The sequence below is a fragment of the Mytilus edulis genome, chromosome 3, assembly GCF_963676685.1.
Source record: "Mytilus edulis chromosome 3, xbMytEdul2.2, whole genome shotgun sequence".
Lineage (NCBI taxonomy): Eukaryota > Metazoa > Mollusca > Bivalvia > Mytilida > Mytilidae > Mytilus > Mytilus edulis.
This window is the reverse complement of record NC_092346.1, coordinates 74,225,896-74,241,799: the sequence shown is the minus strand read 5'-3', so window position 1 is coordinate 74,241,799 and position 15,904 is coordinate 74,225,896. Positions and strand designations below refer to the sequence as shown.

Sequence of the window (15,904 nt, the reverse complement as noted above, 5' to 3'; positions counted from 1 at the left end):
TTGACATCAGTTTGATTCACCTTATCAGTTGTATTTTGAACAGCCCTAGTGATAAAAATATTTATCTCTATGAGAGTTAGTGAAATTGAAAAAAATCTTTCATTAAAAGAATAAGTCTACATTTAGGAATCCATCCTCATGAACCAATGTTAGATGTGTTGTAGTGAGGTGGGGATTACTGCTCCATGTTGAGCCTCACTTTGTCTTAGATATGAAACAGAAATAAAATGCTATTCAGCTGCTTTTTTCATGTGTGTGTAGGAATTTTATGCCATAAAATATCCTTTCTATTCTTTTAAGACTTATGGACTGGACATATAAAGAACATTTGGATTTCTGAAAACCCTTTTACGAGCATTTACTTCTCAGATCATATTTAAGCATATATAGATGTAAAGCTTTGCCAAAAAGAATAATGTACAAGTCCAAAAATTGCTTACATGCTAGTTTCTTGGTTTTAATGAAAGGGAATGATTTTTTTGGTCTGCAGCTTAATTATTTCAAATTGTAGCATGTTAGCAGTTTTAAAATCTACAGTGCAACAACTTACTGTTTGCCAATAGTTTGAAATTTTACACAGAGTTGTCCTATTGTCGGAGTTGAACAACTACTAGATCTGTTTTCGATATTGGCAATACAGGTTAATACAACACAGGAAATAGTTGATCTATTGATATTTTTATTCCAATTGACATCATACCATACACAATTGATTAACATTTTTGTTTGTTTCCCAAGACCTGCTTAAAATTTGTGAGAAAGAGATAATATTCTGATCAGCATTAAAAAAAAAAACATCTTATAAGATCTTATAACTTCACAAGAATCTGTGTCCTTAGAACACCATGCCTGACCACTGTCTCACACTATATATATGTTCATATATGAATACTTGTGGTACTTGTACATCCTGTCATTATTGTTTATGATATTGACGTATTCTTGTCTTTTATTTTTGCTAATGTGCATTGTCTATATGCCTTTGGTGTTACTTGGATACATATACTCTGTACTTATTTTCCTCTGAGTTCAGCATTTTTGTGATTTTACTTTTTTCTATGTAAGGTGGACTGAAAGTCAAAACCTAAAAATTCACATTATAAAGAACATGTGTCAAATTCAAAAGACTTTTATAACAACTTCATGACAAACTACTGTAACACATTTATTTAACTTAATACTGTAAACACTATCACATTACCTTGTTCAGTGAACCATGAAACCTAGGTCAAAACTCTTTTTGGCATATTTGGAAAATTGCTTTTGATGCTACTCTCCTAAATATGCAGCATTTAGGTTTATGAGCAAAATCAGCTGAATGTATGGAGTAGGATGGCAGGCTTTTCTGCATAGCTCTACCTTTTTAAATACCATGTTACCAAAACTGGCTCTGAAGTCTTTCTAGTACAAATCAAAGTAAAAACTTACATCATATTAATATATCTTTGTCTAAAATTAGTATGTACTACTGTGGATTTATTTATTTTGTGGGTAACAATTTTCGTGGTTTGAGGAAACTTGCATTTGCCTGGATATTTAATTTTGTTGTTTTTGCAGAGTCTTCATACATTACTGTGGAAAATTTGTAATTCATATAACATTTAAATTAGTGGTTCCACTGTACCCTCGAAGTCCAGGAACATTGGTATCCAACGAATATTAATGAATCGACAGTAATAGCAACTGTTACAGCCACCAATCCATCCATCACAGATAAAAAAAAACAAAAAAAATATTTGTAACTGTAATAATAAATTTGTTTATTTAATAATCAAATTTAACAACATAATCAAATAATGCAATGTAGTCAACACAAATAATTTTACTTATAAAGCTAATTGCTTATGAATCTGAATGCATACATGAATATTTTAAAAGAATAGTTAATATTTGTTTCTGTGCAACTAGCACCAAAAGATCAATTAATGAACACAATTAGGAATAGAAATGAAGAAGTAAAAAATAAACAGGAGATCTAAATATCTGACTATTTACTGAAAACTAAAAAAGTTGAGTAAAGAATGGGACTTCATAACTATGTTTATACATATAATCTGAAATTACTGAACTGACAAATGTTAAATACTGGTAATGTTCATACATATGTATTTGTATTAGAAAAACTACATAATAAAAAGTTGATTTAAAAAAATCCACATACTTTACCAAGCAAACAAAGATGTGTACCTACTAACTAAAAAAGTCTTTCTACACTTTTTACAATACTTTGCATTTTAATTTATGGAGTCAGAGAGATACTTGTGTGCTTTTGTAAGAAATGTGTATTCAAAACTTTTATGAACCATTTATGAATAAAGTTAGACAAAAAATAATGGTAAAATGAAGGGGGAATATACATACGAGTGATAATGTTAAGAAAAAGAAACTACAAATGTATTATGCTTCATACAAAAAACAAATAATTTGAGCAAATGATAATAATATATCAATTTGACTGGAATTGTGACATTCAAACAACAAAGACACAAAGCACTATTGTCATAACATTTGTATTGCCAAGGAATGTTGAACAAATATTATAACATCACAAACTGTGAACTATACATTGTAAATCCTATCAATAGGAATATGTCAATTTTTGGTTGTCATGATATTGACCAATAAATTAAAACTTAAATATAACACTCGAATCATTACACTTTAGCATAACTGTAACATGGAAGTAGAAGAAAACCTTATATGAATTACGAAAAACATACAAAAATCAGGTTAATATTGTGTGATTTTTTAATAAAAGTTTTTGAATTCTTATCAACCCAAAAAATAAAAGGCATAATTTTATTTTAATATAGATATTCACAAGAAATTCTCACATGTGAATTTTGAGTAAAGTGTAATTTCACAATAATTTGACAGTGTTGCAAACATGTGATATTTAAGCTTCTCACTTTTGAACAGTCTTGTACCTTAAAGCACCAACTTGACTAGGTAACTCTTATTGCCATATTTAAACAAAATATCAGTATCATAACCTAGGCAGTATAATTTACCTTTGGCTGGTATGGTATAAAAATAACTTGATAACGTTGTTAAAAAAATCATAAAACTGATTGGAAGGTTATAAACTCAAATCCTATTGTAACATCAGTGTTCTCCCCAGGGCCTTTTAGCATCATGGTAATGTGATGCTATATTTCTTAAATGTCATGCTATATGAAGTGGTTTTCTTATAGATTGTGTTATGGATGTGATGCTTTAATTTTTAGAAACAAGATGGTATATCAAATTTCCCTGTTAACCAGGATGCTAAATGAATTATCTGGGGAGAACTTGTGTATTAATGTTACTAGTAGATAGAATCTTAAATGTCATGGCACCCATCTGATGCCAACAGAAAATTCATCAATTTCACAAACTATTGAGATAAATAGTATTGTAGGTTTAAATTTAAATTTCAAAAAAGTGTTTCCCTTTCTCGAAAAAATGACTATTTATCTGAACAACAATAACAAAATATGAAGTTTTTACTTTCTGCATTGTGTTTTTGATCAATTTTCTGTGATACATGTACTGTTTCCCTTTTTTTGACACATCAATACATCTCTCTGTAGAACTATAAGTTTAAATACCAAGCAGTATTATACTCCTGCCTAGTTGTGTATAATTGAGACAATATAATATCACATATAAAATGCCCAACTATGAACATTATATTAGAAAAACATAGCACCTTATTGCAAAAAATACAGTACTAAACTGGCTGCATGGTATAATATGCACCACTACACTCATAGCAAGCAATCTAATGCCCGAAAGTATTTTTGTAAGGAGGTTTTACAATACTTGCTTCTTATCATGATATCTTTTGACATTTAGCAAAAACCTTTAGATAATGAGTGTCACAGACAAGAACAAATCTTTGAACAGAAGCACTGGATTTAACATAGTTCTGTCTTGAGTGAAACGTTGCTGTAATAATTTGAGTAATCAGCAATGTTAAACAATTTAATCTAAGAAAATTCTCTGTTGAACAATTTCCTTCACGTGTTTCCACCAAAACTCTCCCTGGGACATAACCATAAGAAGATTTTGCAATATCTGTTACTTTTCCCTGCGACAGCCCCTGAACATATACAATGATATTTAACTGTTTTAAAGTCTGTCTGTGAAGGTCTTCTCACTTCCATTCTTGTATATAATCCATTCACTACTGAACAATATGCTGACATCACAACCTTTGTCTGAAAGTAAAAGGATTGTAAATTAATGAGTAAAATTGTAAAGGTGGCTATTGTTTTTATATGACCCCAAAATTTTTTTGGGATCATATAATGGTATGATGTCATCGTCTGGTTGTCGTGTCTTCGGACGAAGACACATTGGTTTCCGGATAATAACTTAAGTTTAAGTGAATAGATCGTTATGAAATTTTTCCAGAAGGTTCAATACCACAAAATGAAGGTTGAGAACAATTTTGGGGATGATGGTCCCAACCGTTTAGGAATTAGGGGCCCAAAACAAGCAATTTTCTAGTTTCAGGATAATTACTTGTGTTCAAGTATTTCAATTGCTCTGAAATTAAATTGCAATATTTACAACCACAAGTAGAAGGTTTGGACTAATATTAGGGGTTATGGGGCCAAAGTTTAGGAATTAAGGGCCCAAAAGGGACCAAAACAAGTATTTTTCTAGTTTCCAGACAATAACTTGTGTGTAATTGTATGGATCTCTCTGAAATTGTACCACAATGTACCATATAACAAAGGGGAGTCTAAGATTAAGTTTTGGGTTTATTGCCCAAAATATGTAGGAATTAGGGGGCCAAAAAGAAGCATGTTTCTAGTTTCCAAACAATCATGACAATAACTTTTGTTTAAGTGTATGGATCTCTCTGAAATTGTTCTACAAGGTTCAATACTACAAAGGAAAGCATGGGATTGAGTTAAAAGGTTATTGATCCAAGGGGGGTTTCAATAAGTGGTAGGAGGGGGGTTTGTTTACGTTTTTTTTTTAAGGGATTCCCTTTTTTTTCAAAATTTGCCAAATTTGCCCTAACTGTTCAGGGTTCAACCACTGGGGTCGTATAAAGCTGTGCCCTGCAGAGCACCTGGTTATTACCTTAAATAGATATCAAAAAAAAAAATAAAGTCTCAATTTTTGTCTCACAAATGCAATCTATTTGCATAAATATTCCATAAAAAACAGGAAATTTATTTACAATTGGTGCACTGATCATCAGAAACATCAACTTGGTTGCTGTTGGTTCCTTGATTCTATGATCAATTTGTAATTTAAGAGATAAATTCTGGCATTTTTTTTATGTTTTGAAAGCTAAAACTGTTATCTTTGTAGCTTGCTTATAAAAAATACTGTAATAAGACTTAAAAATTTACCTTTAAATCACTATCTAATGGAAACTCATCAGTCTCTGTTTGAGCTTCTTGTATTCGTGATCCTTGGGAATATTCCTGCAGGAAACATGCTGTCAAATTGCCTACACCTTCAGGTCCCTAAAAATTCCACAAACAAAATGTTTTTAATAAATACTGATCACAAAAAAACTATTCTAAGAGCATGTTACAAATTCATTGACAAATTGATGATGGTGAATTGTCTAACGATATTGTTTCAAATCATAATCAATCATTTTAAAATAATTTCATAAATTTGATTCTATTTTCAATATTTCATGGATATTTCCACCATGTAAAATAAATGAATGGTAGAAGATTGTTCTTAAAATACTGAAAAAACTGTGGTTGTTTGTACCTTTCCAAAGTCAGGAAGCTGTTGTTCAGTAATTGTCATTTGTTGGTGTGGGTCATAAGTGTTTCTTGTTTCTGGTATTTTATATAGATTAGACCTTTGGTTTGTCTGTTTGAATGGTTTTACACTAGTCATTTTTGGGGCCCTTTAAAGCTTGCAGTGAGGCAAGGCTTCAGGTAGAAGGCTGTACATTAACCTCTTTATGTTTCACTTTTTACTAATTGTGACCTGGATTGAGAGTTGTCTCATTGGCACTCATACCACATCTTCTTATATCTATACTATGATAAACCTTTATAAACATTTTCCCAGGTTCACATCATCTGATTCTGGTTCTGTTACTTGACAATCACATACCTGGGTTCTATGCTTGTCAGCAGGTGTAAATTTTATCAAATTAATTAAGATTGAAACTGGTGTTCAGGCACAAAATTTTCACACACATCATTTTTTTCCCATGCAGCTGATGATTTTGACAAACTTATCACATTTCCGTATATAGTAAGCTTGCAAAATTTAGCAGTATATAAATAGATCATGAAATGTAATAACTAGAGGCTCTAAAGAGCCTGTGTCGCTCACCTTGGTCTATGTGAATATTAAAGGAAGCAGATGGATTCATGACAAAATTGTGTTTTGGTGATGGTGATGTGTTTGTACATCTTACTTTACTGAACATTCTTGCTGCTTAAAATTATCTCTATCTATAATGAACTTGGCCCATTAGTTTCAGTGGAAAATGTTAGTAAAAATTTACAAATTTTATGAAAATTGTTAAAAATTGACTATAAAGAACAATAACTCCTAAGGGGGTCAATTGACCATTTCAGTCATGTTGACTTATTTGTAAATCTTACTTAGCTGAACATTATTGTTGTTTACAGTTTATCTCTATCAATAATAATATTCAAGATAATGACCAAAAACAGCAAAATTTCCTTAAAACTAACAATCCAGGGTCAGCAACCCAACAACGGGTTGTCCGATTCATCTAAAAATTTCAGAGCAGATAAATGTTGACCTGATAAACAATTTTACTCCATGTCAGATTTGCTCTAAATGCTTTGGGTTTTGAGTTATAAGCCAAAAACTGCATTTTACCCCATGTTCTATTTTTAGCCATGGCGGCCATCTTGGTTGGATGGCCGGGTCACCGGACACATTTTTCAAACTACTAACCCAAAAGATGATTGTGGCCAAGTTTGGATTAATTTGGCCAAGTAGTTTCAGAGGAGAAGATTTTTGTAAAAGATTACTAAGATTTACGAAAAATGGTTAAAAATTGACTATAAAGGGCAATAACTCCTAAAGGGGTCAACTGACCATTTCAGTCATGTTGACTTATTTGTAAATCTTACTTTGGTGAACATTATTGCTGTTTATAGTTTATCTCTATCTATAATTATATTCAAGATAATAACCAAAAAGAGCAAAATTTCCTTAAAATTACTAATTCAGGGCCAGCAACCCAACAACGGGTTGTCCGATTCATCTGAAAATTTCAGGGCAGATAGATCTTGAACTGATAAACAATTTTACCCCATGTCAGATTTGCTCTAAATGCTTTGGGTTTTGAGTTATAAGCCAAAAACTGCATTTTACCCCATGTTCTATGTTTAGCCATGGCGGCCATCTTGGTTTGATGGCCGGGTCACCGGACACATTTTTCAAACTACTAACCTAAAAGATGATTGTGGCCAAGTTTGGATTAATTTGGTCCAGTAGTTTCAGAGGAGAAGATTTTTGTAAAATATTACTAAGATTTACGAAAAATGGTTAAAAATTGACTATAAAGGGCAATAACTCCTAAAGGGGTCAACTGACCATTTCAGTCATGTAGACTTATTTGTAAATCTTACTTTGCTGAACATTATTGCTGTTTACTGTTTATCTCTATCTATAATAATATTCAAGATAATAACCAAAAACAGCAAAATTTCCTTAAAATTACTAATTCAGGGGCAGCAACCCAACAACGGGTTATCTGATTCATCTGAAAATTTCAGGGCAGATAGATCTTCACCTGTTTAACAATTCTACCCCATGTCAGATTTGCTCTAAATGCTTTGGTTTTTGAGTTATAAGCCAAAAACTGCATTTTACCCCTATGTTCTATTTTTAGCCATGGCGGCCATCTTGGATGGTTGGCCGGGTCACCGGACACATTTTTTAAACTAGATACCCCAATGATGATTGTGGCCAAGTTTGGTTTAATTTGGCCCAGTAGTTTCAGAGGAGAAGATTTTTGTAAAAGTTAACGACGACGACGGACGACGAACGACGACGGACGCCGGACGCCAAGTGATGAGAAAAGCTCACTTGGGCTTTTAGGCCAGGTGAGCTAAAAAACAAGAGATTGAAATTATTGAACTAGTTACCTGCGGTCCAGGCATTTTGCTGATTATATCCAATTGATCCTGCACAGTATTGTTCATTTCACTAAGAGAAGATGTAAAGTTCTGAGACACAGATAAAATATTTCCCTGATTTAAAGTCACAGCACTATTTGTTATTTGAATTTTTTTATCTACTGTAGTAAAGTTTGATAACACTGCTGATTCAAGGTCATATACCTAAAACAGAAATATTGCACAGTATAGATTTAACAATTCATTCGACATCTGATGTTAAGATTATAAAGATTTTTATTCATTTGTCTCAAAGTGATTGCAACCATTGTAATAAAAAACCAATGTCTGCTCTATTACCTCTCTATCACTCTGCAGTATAAAACTAGGATTAGAAATGAGCTTGCTTCAAGTTAACTTGCAAACTCAATATAACTTAAGACAAATAGAGTTTCTATAAGTTTTATAACAGTTTTGGAGGCAGTCAGGTGGAATGACACTATAAATTATAAATGAGATTTTTTTTAATTTCTGCAAAATAATTGAATGTATGTACAATCAAAATTGATTTATGAAAGAAATTGAGTTATTTTTCTTATAAATAATAAATCTATAAATTTCATCATTTTGGAAAATAAAAGCTTTATAAATAAAGTAAATAAATACTTTAGGGAACATAATCACTGCATATATAACAAAATAAACAGAAATGCTGTAAAATTTCATTGATTTGCAATACTATCCACTTTAATTATCTCTCCTGAATTTGACACATTTATCTCTCCTGAATATGACACATTTATCTCTCCTGAATATGACACAATTATCTCTCCTGAATGTGACACATTTAACTCTCCTGAATTTGACACATTTATCTCCCCATAGCACAAGCCCATATTTATTGATAAATGATGAAGTGTACAATTATAAAATTTTTCTTCAATTTTTGTGGATAAGACATAACATTGATTGATTGATTGTTGGTTGCTTTACGCCGTATAAGACATAACATGTTGAGCAAGTACATCATTGTGAAAATAGAAAATTATTCAGTTTATGAAAATAACGAGTAAAACTGCATTTGCCGAATAGATATTTTAATACTAATAGGCTAAATAGTAAGTTTTAAGACACTTTAGATGTGACAGAAGGAAGTGGTCTATAAAGGTGAATTCTAACCCAGTAACAGTAGAACCTTAAATAATCTGATCTATTAGTGTTAATTTTATGCAAGGTTTTTTTATACATATATATCAATTAAAAAATAAACATGGAATTTTCTTACCTTTTCACCCAATCGTGCCAAATGTTCAAATGACAAATTACCAGCCATTAAACTCTCAACTTGCTTTATCTGAAAAAGGAAGTAAAAATATTGTATTAAAAATTAATAAACTAAACATCTTGACATACTGAAACATCTATTTAGTCCCTTAAAAAACTGTCTCTATATCAACAAGCTCAATATAACATAAGATTCCAAACTTTTTTTAAACTGAGTTTTACTGTGCGTATTGTTGTGCGTTTTTTATCCCACTTTGGCTAGAAGTGTGGGGTAGGATTGAGATCTCACAAAAATTTGTTTAACCCCGATGCATTTTTTGTTCCTTTCAGTTATTCACTTCTCCTTGATTATTCTATAATAAAACTTACTCTGTTTTGTATACTGTTGTATTTTTTTTTCAATGATGATACTTCACTTTGGAGATTCTGTACTGATGAGTCTGAAAATAGAAGGGAACACTTTGTATGGAATAGTTTTAGATAATGATAAACTGTCAATCAACCATCTTTTAAAAATAAAAGGAAACTTGTTATGATTTTTTATTTTTAAATATGCAAGAAATATAAATATTAACAAGGCTGATTGCTGGACAAAACATTGCACTTTCAAACTAACATACAATTTGAAGGTTAATCAACGCCCTCAAAATAAACTAAATTTCACAAAAATTATCATCTTTTATACTCAAACAAATAAAGCATTTTTCCATGTACTTTATAAAATTCTGTTCATTCCCATACTTTTGGTTTATCAGTGTTTTGTCGTTTTTATAATAATAACAATAAATGCAATTGTGAGAGCTATTACTTCAATTAAATTTGTATTTTGTTCTTCTAGCCCTTTTCTACACATATCACACCATAAGTATGGTTAAAACAGTTTTATTCAGTTAAATAGAATTGGATTGGGCAACAGGCAACGCCTATGTTTAAAGTAAAAAAAAAAACAAAAAAATTAACTCCATGGAATTCAAAACGAAAAATCCTTTATGAAATGGCAAACTCAAAAACTCAAACACAGCAAATATATTTGAAAACAATTGTCGTATACCTGACTTGGTATAGACATTTCCTCATGTAGAAAATGGTAGCCAGCTTAGCCTGATAGCCTCTCACTTGTATGACAGTTGAATAAAATTCCCTTACAAGCTCTCTCCACACCTATTAGAACTATCATTTGTCATATGACGTATTTGTTGGACATTCTCTGAAATGTTTGACATCTTTGAGCTTATTTGGAAATATCACTGAATTTATTATTAATAAAACTAAGGATTTTGTAAAGTATAACCTATGTATATTTACTCCAAATAAGCTGGTGGTACGTAGTTTTCATGCTTTAATATCTATTGGACAAAAACCTTTGAAAATATCTACAATTGGTTGCCATTGGAGAAAAATTGTCAATAATTCATCAATAACCAGCAGAAGTAAACATGTTTACCACAAAAAGTTCATCTTTGATCGACACAGAAAATCTATAACCATGTTAAGTGTCTGCAATGCATATGAAAAGACAAAAAGTCAAAGAATTGATTATGGAAGAGCTTTTCCGGACAGGATATTTCCATTTATTTTACACTCCATTTAATTAATTTCTGTTACTGATGAAATTGATTTGCCATTTCAATAATCGGTAATATTATATAACATTAAACAAGATAATGACAAGGTGAAGGACATTGACATGGCTTACATCAGACAATCAAAATCAATAGCAGACTTAACTGTTGATTAAAATTGTATAACATAAAATGTTAATACAGAGATATGTCTACTGGACCTATTAACAACCTTTTTAAACTTGTTAATACAAAGTGAAACCTTACTTAAATCTCTCTGCCAATACCTAAGTCTTGTCACCACTTATTTGTAAAGGCCAATAATAAATCAGGAAGAATATCTAATTCACCTAACCCAATATTATAGTCTTCTGAATATATAAGTTAAGCCACCAAACACTTTTAAAACGTAGTTAAATTTTACTTGTTTCTCATAATTTTTCTGAAAAAAAAGGTTAACTGAAAAATTAAATGAAATCAGTTAAAAACTAAAAGCAATTTTTGATTTCATTGACCAAACATAAAGATATGAACTATTGGAACTACCTCATCTTCAAATTTCAACAGCAAACAAACAAAAAACAAACAGAGAAAGATTCACATTGTTTATAGTGGTGCCATTTAAGGCCTTTTAAGATTGAGGCTAGAACCAGAACAATATATAAAATCAATGTAAAACTTTAGTATTTCAACAATTATTAAGAAGTTGTGAAGTATGAATATATGTGGTAATCATCAAGAGGACAGCAACCCAACAACACACTGAAATAAACAGAAGTGTCACCCTTACAATTAGTGAATGAACATTAAATCATTGTATAAGATTTCCATACCTGATGAATTTGAGATGATGAGGTATAAACTGATAGAGAGTGAGACACAGGAGATGAAGATCAAAAACACTACAATTATTCTAAGGAGTCTGATCTGGGTCTGTAACATGCTTTCTCTTGTGACTCTGACTTTGTTGTAAATACTGGGTGTTGCATTGATCATTGTATCATACAGTGGATTGTATCTTTTCCTGAAATGTACACAAATAAATGAGCAAAATATAAAAATATCATAGTTTTAAAAAAAAGTTAATAATCTGTAAGCAGCTTTTTCAATATTTTCCCCTTCTATATATTATCATAGGCTTTGCAAAGCCTACAATGTGTATTTTTCTACCTTGATTTTGTATCAACATTGATGAAGAAAGCTATATACCAGTAGTTTTGTTTGTTTGTTATGCTGAAGTGGATTACACTGTGTGCTAGTAACTTTTTTTTTATTACTTTTATTCAATACAAGTAATACCAATAAGAAATATGAACAAAAGATGTCTGTTTGTATCAAGTACCCATAAAATGATCATGTCAGCTACCCATTACGTAACCCCTTAAAATCATTTATCAGTATTACATGCCAAATGACCTTTCTGTTGATAACTAAATAGCCTAAGTTGAAGCCAACTTAATATAAACTAGAGACTCTCCTGAGCCTGTATTTGAGAGCCTGTATCGCTCACCTGACTCTACTTGGGTTTTTGAAATCATATATAAAAAGATAAAATTTGGCTACAAATTAACAACACTTGGCTAGCACATGATTAGGAAAGGAGCATTCATGCTATGTTTTGTTTCATTTAATTCAATGGTTCTCTAGAAGAAGACTTTTGTATGCATTTCCCATAGGGTCCTATGTTAAACTAAGGCCTCACTGGCGGCCATCTTGGATGATGGATCGGCTACAAAGTAACAACACTTGGTCAGCATCTCATCAGGAACATTCATGCTATGTTTGGTTTCATTCCATTCACTGGTTCTCTAAAAGAAGAAATTTGTATGTATTTCCTATAGGGTCCTGTGTTAAACTCAGTTGTCCCACTGGCAGCTATCTTGGACGTTGGATTGGCGACAAAGTAACAACACTTGGAAAGCATCTCATCAGGAACATTCATGCAATGTTTGGTTTCATTCCATTCAGCAGTTCTCTAAAAGAAGACAATTGTATGTATTTCCAATAGGGTCCTATGTTAAACCAAGTCCCCCGCTGGCGGCCATTTTGAATGATGGATCGACTACAAAGTGACAACACTTTAATAGGCAGCACCTCATAAGGAGCATTCATGCTATGTTTGGTTTCATTCCATTCAGTGGTTCTCTAATAGAAGTCATTTGTATGCATTTCCTTTAGAGTCCTATGTTAAACCAAGTCATCCCACTGGTGGCTATCATGGATGTTGGATCAGCAACAAAGTGACAACACTTGGTCAGCATCTCATAAGGAACATTCATGCTATGTAAAAGAAGACATTTATATGTATTTCCCATTGGGTCCTATGTTAAACTAAGTCCCCCACTGGCAGCAATCTTGGATGATGGATCGGCTACAAAGTAACAACACTTGGTCAGCACCTCATAAGGAACATTCATGCTATGTTTGGTTTCATTCCATTCAGTGGTTCTCTAAGAAAAGTCTTTTGTATGCATTTCCCGTAGGGTCCTATGTTAAACTAAGTCCCCTCGCTAGCGGCCATCTTGGATGATGGATTGGCTACAAAGTAACAACACTTGGTCAGCACCTCATAAGGAACATTCATGCCATGTTTGGTTTCATTCCATTTAGTGGTTTTCTAAAAGAAGTCATTTGTTTGCATTTCCCATAGGGTCCTATGTTAAACTAAGTCCCCCGCTGGTGGCCATCTTGGATGATGGATCAGCGTCGACGGACTACGACGGACACCAAGTGATGAGAAAAGCTCACTTGGCCAGGTGAGCTAAAAAGTATTAAATACATATACTGGTCTGCATGTACCTTATTTTTTTTTTATAATAAAAACATCTACAGGAGTGTAACAACAGTAACCAACTAAGAACTCTTGTTGCATTATGGGTACTTAATAAATTGGTGTGTAGCATATTTGTTTTTTGTTCATTATATTGTACATAAATTAGGTCGTTATTTTTCTTGTTTGAATTGTTTTACATTTGCCATTTCAGGGCTTTTTATATCTGACTATATTGTATAAGCTATACTCATTGTTGAAAGCGGTACAGTGACCTATAGTTGTTAATTTCTGTGTCATTTGGTCTGTTGTGGAGTTGTCTTATCTCCTTATTTCTATATTTACATCGCTAATATATATATGTTCAGATCAGTGTAACTACAGCAGTGGAAATATTTTAAAGTAGAGGATATGATAAATGTACTGGAAAGTTTCAGATAAAAATTAAAGAGCAGCATTAAATTATTCCCGCTGATGAATATATTTTATCTGTCTAAGGGCAATAACTCCATAACAAATTTTTGCTTCTCTTAATTTTTTTCCTGATAATATAAATATCCTGCAGGAAATGTAGGCATGAGGAGATCAATTACATTTTCATTTTCTGCATAATTTATATTTCCACAGGGAATTATTTACAAACAGTTATTTGGCATTCATTTCTTTAAATTTCTGTAAGGGACAATTCTGGTATAAAGATTTGATACATGCATAAATTTTAAAACAATCTTGCACAGATTGTACATGGGAAAGGGCTTCCAAGACAGGATAGACAGAGAGAGGAAATGAGACCATATTTCTACTACAGAAAAACTTATAACACAACTGTTCCCTAGCATCATATACCATATGACCCTTACCTTTGCTCCTCATCTTTCTGACTCTGACTTCTAACAATATTTGCTGTGTCTCCAGCATCTGAAGGGACATCAGAAATCGTCACGTTGGTACCAGTAGATGACTGATTATCAGATGATGAAGAACATGGTGACATTTGTGGCCCATTGGGTTGTAATCTAGAAGAAAAATAAATAGTTTAATACTTGTATGCAGTAAATCATTGGTTTGAGTTGTAACTGAGATGATGATGTTTTCTGTTTGTCAACAAATAAAAGGCATAAAGATTACGAGGAATACTACTTTTACAATTGTATTGTTGTAGTCCATGTGACACATTTAGAATCTGATCATGTGCCAGTTCAGGAACAATTTATGACAATCTGACATAACAATATTAATTTGTCAATCAGCAACAGCTGTGATGGTGACAATATGTTTGCAGTACAAAGTTCATTCAAAAAAGCAAAAATAGAATTGCATGTTGCTCTGGTTTTATATGCTCAGAATATATATGGGCTGAAAGGTTCAAACTGTTTATTTTCATATTGTTTCACCATTATCAATATGCTTTTCTCATAAATTCCATCATATGTATTTAAAGCTTGCTGTGTTGAATGCCGTATTTGACCTATAATGGTTTACTTAACAAATTTCTAAGAGTTGTCTCATTGACACTCATACCACATCTTCTTATATCTATATTCACTTTAGGCTCAATTTTATAATATTGACTTAATCTATGCAAAATATGATAGAACTATAGAACTAGACATTCTCATGAAGGCATTAACCTACACTGCAATTTAAGGCAAAATAAGCTACAGTGATCTAATTTTGAAGAGAAAAATTAGGGTAGATTTACCAAGTAACCTTGAAACATTACATATATATTTTATTCATTTAAAATACCTTGAATGTGGCAGTTCCTCATATTGATGTGATCCATACTCAGCATAATCATAGGTTTTATTTGTACTTATAGGACGAAAGGTTGCATTGGGTGATGGGGTACCAGTCACAGGAGAAAGGGACTGGTCAAGGTCAGACACACCTGAAAAAAATAGGACATTATAATATCGATCAACAGTTATGATTTTATCAAAAATATTTTGATATTAATATTATGTACAGACCACCATGAAGAGATTGAAGAATTTAATAAAGTTTTGGTTTACAATGTAAGCAAACATCAAATAAGAGAACTTCAATGAATGGCTTTTAAATATAAATAAAAAGATTCTTATAATAGTTGAACAGGACAATATGAAGGACTGCTGGAGTCAAGAAACCTGACATTTAAACCTTTTCTGTGGTTTCAGTAATTGTGTAGGCCTAATCCCCACTGGATAATGGTCAAATTACTATTTAACTTG

At 31.9% G+C, this 15,904-nt stretch overlaps 1 protein-coding gene across 3 annotated transcripts in view; it reads right to left on the bottom strand.

Annotated features, from left to right (window-relative positions):
• Nucleotides 1-1,735: 1,735 nt before the first annotated feature.
• Nucleotides 1,736-15,904, bottom strand: part of LOC139517423 (uncharacterized) — a 38,451-nt gene continuing 24,282 nt past the window's right edge. For all 3 annotated transcript variants that reach the window (XM_071308427.1, XM_071308428.1, XM_071308429.1), the window contains 8 exons: nucleotides 15,441-15,582; nucleotides 14,552-14,707; nucleotides 11,755-11,945; nucleotides 9,729-9,799; nucleotides 9,361-9,429; nucleotides 8,106-8,300; nucleotides 5,355-5,471; nucleotides 1,736-4,202 (listed from right to left, as the gene is read on the bottom strand). In XM_071308427.1, the coding sequence (XP_071164528.1) occupies nucleotides 4,002-4,202; nucleotides 5,355-5,471; nucleotides 8,106-8,300; nucleotides 9,361-9,429; nucleotides 9,729-9,799; nucleotides 11,755-11,945; nucleotides 14,552-14,707; nucleotides 15,441-15,582 (1,142 nt within the window). In that variant the 3' untranslated portion in view covers nucleotides 1,736-4,001. The remainder of the gene's footprint in view (nucleotides 4,203-5,354; nucleotides 5,472-8,105; nucleotides 8,301-9,360; nucleotides 9,430-9,728; nucleotides 9,800-11,754; nucleotides 11,946-14,551; nucleotides 14,708-15,440; nucleotides 15,583-15,904) is intronic.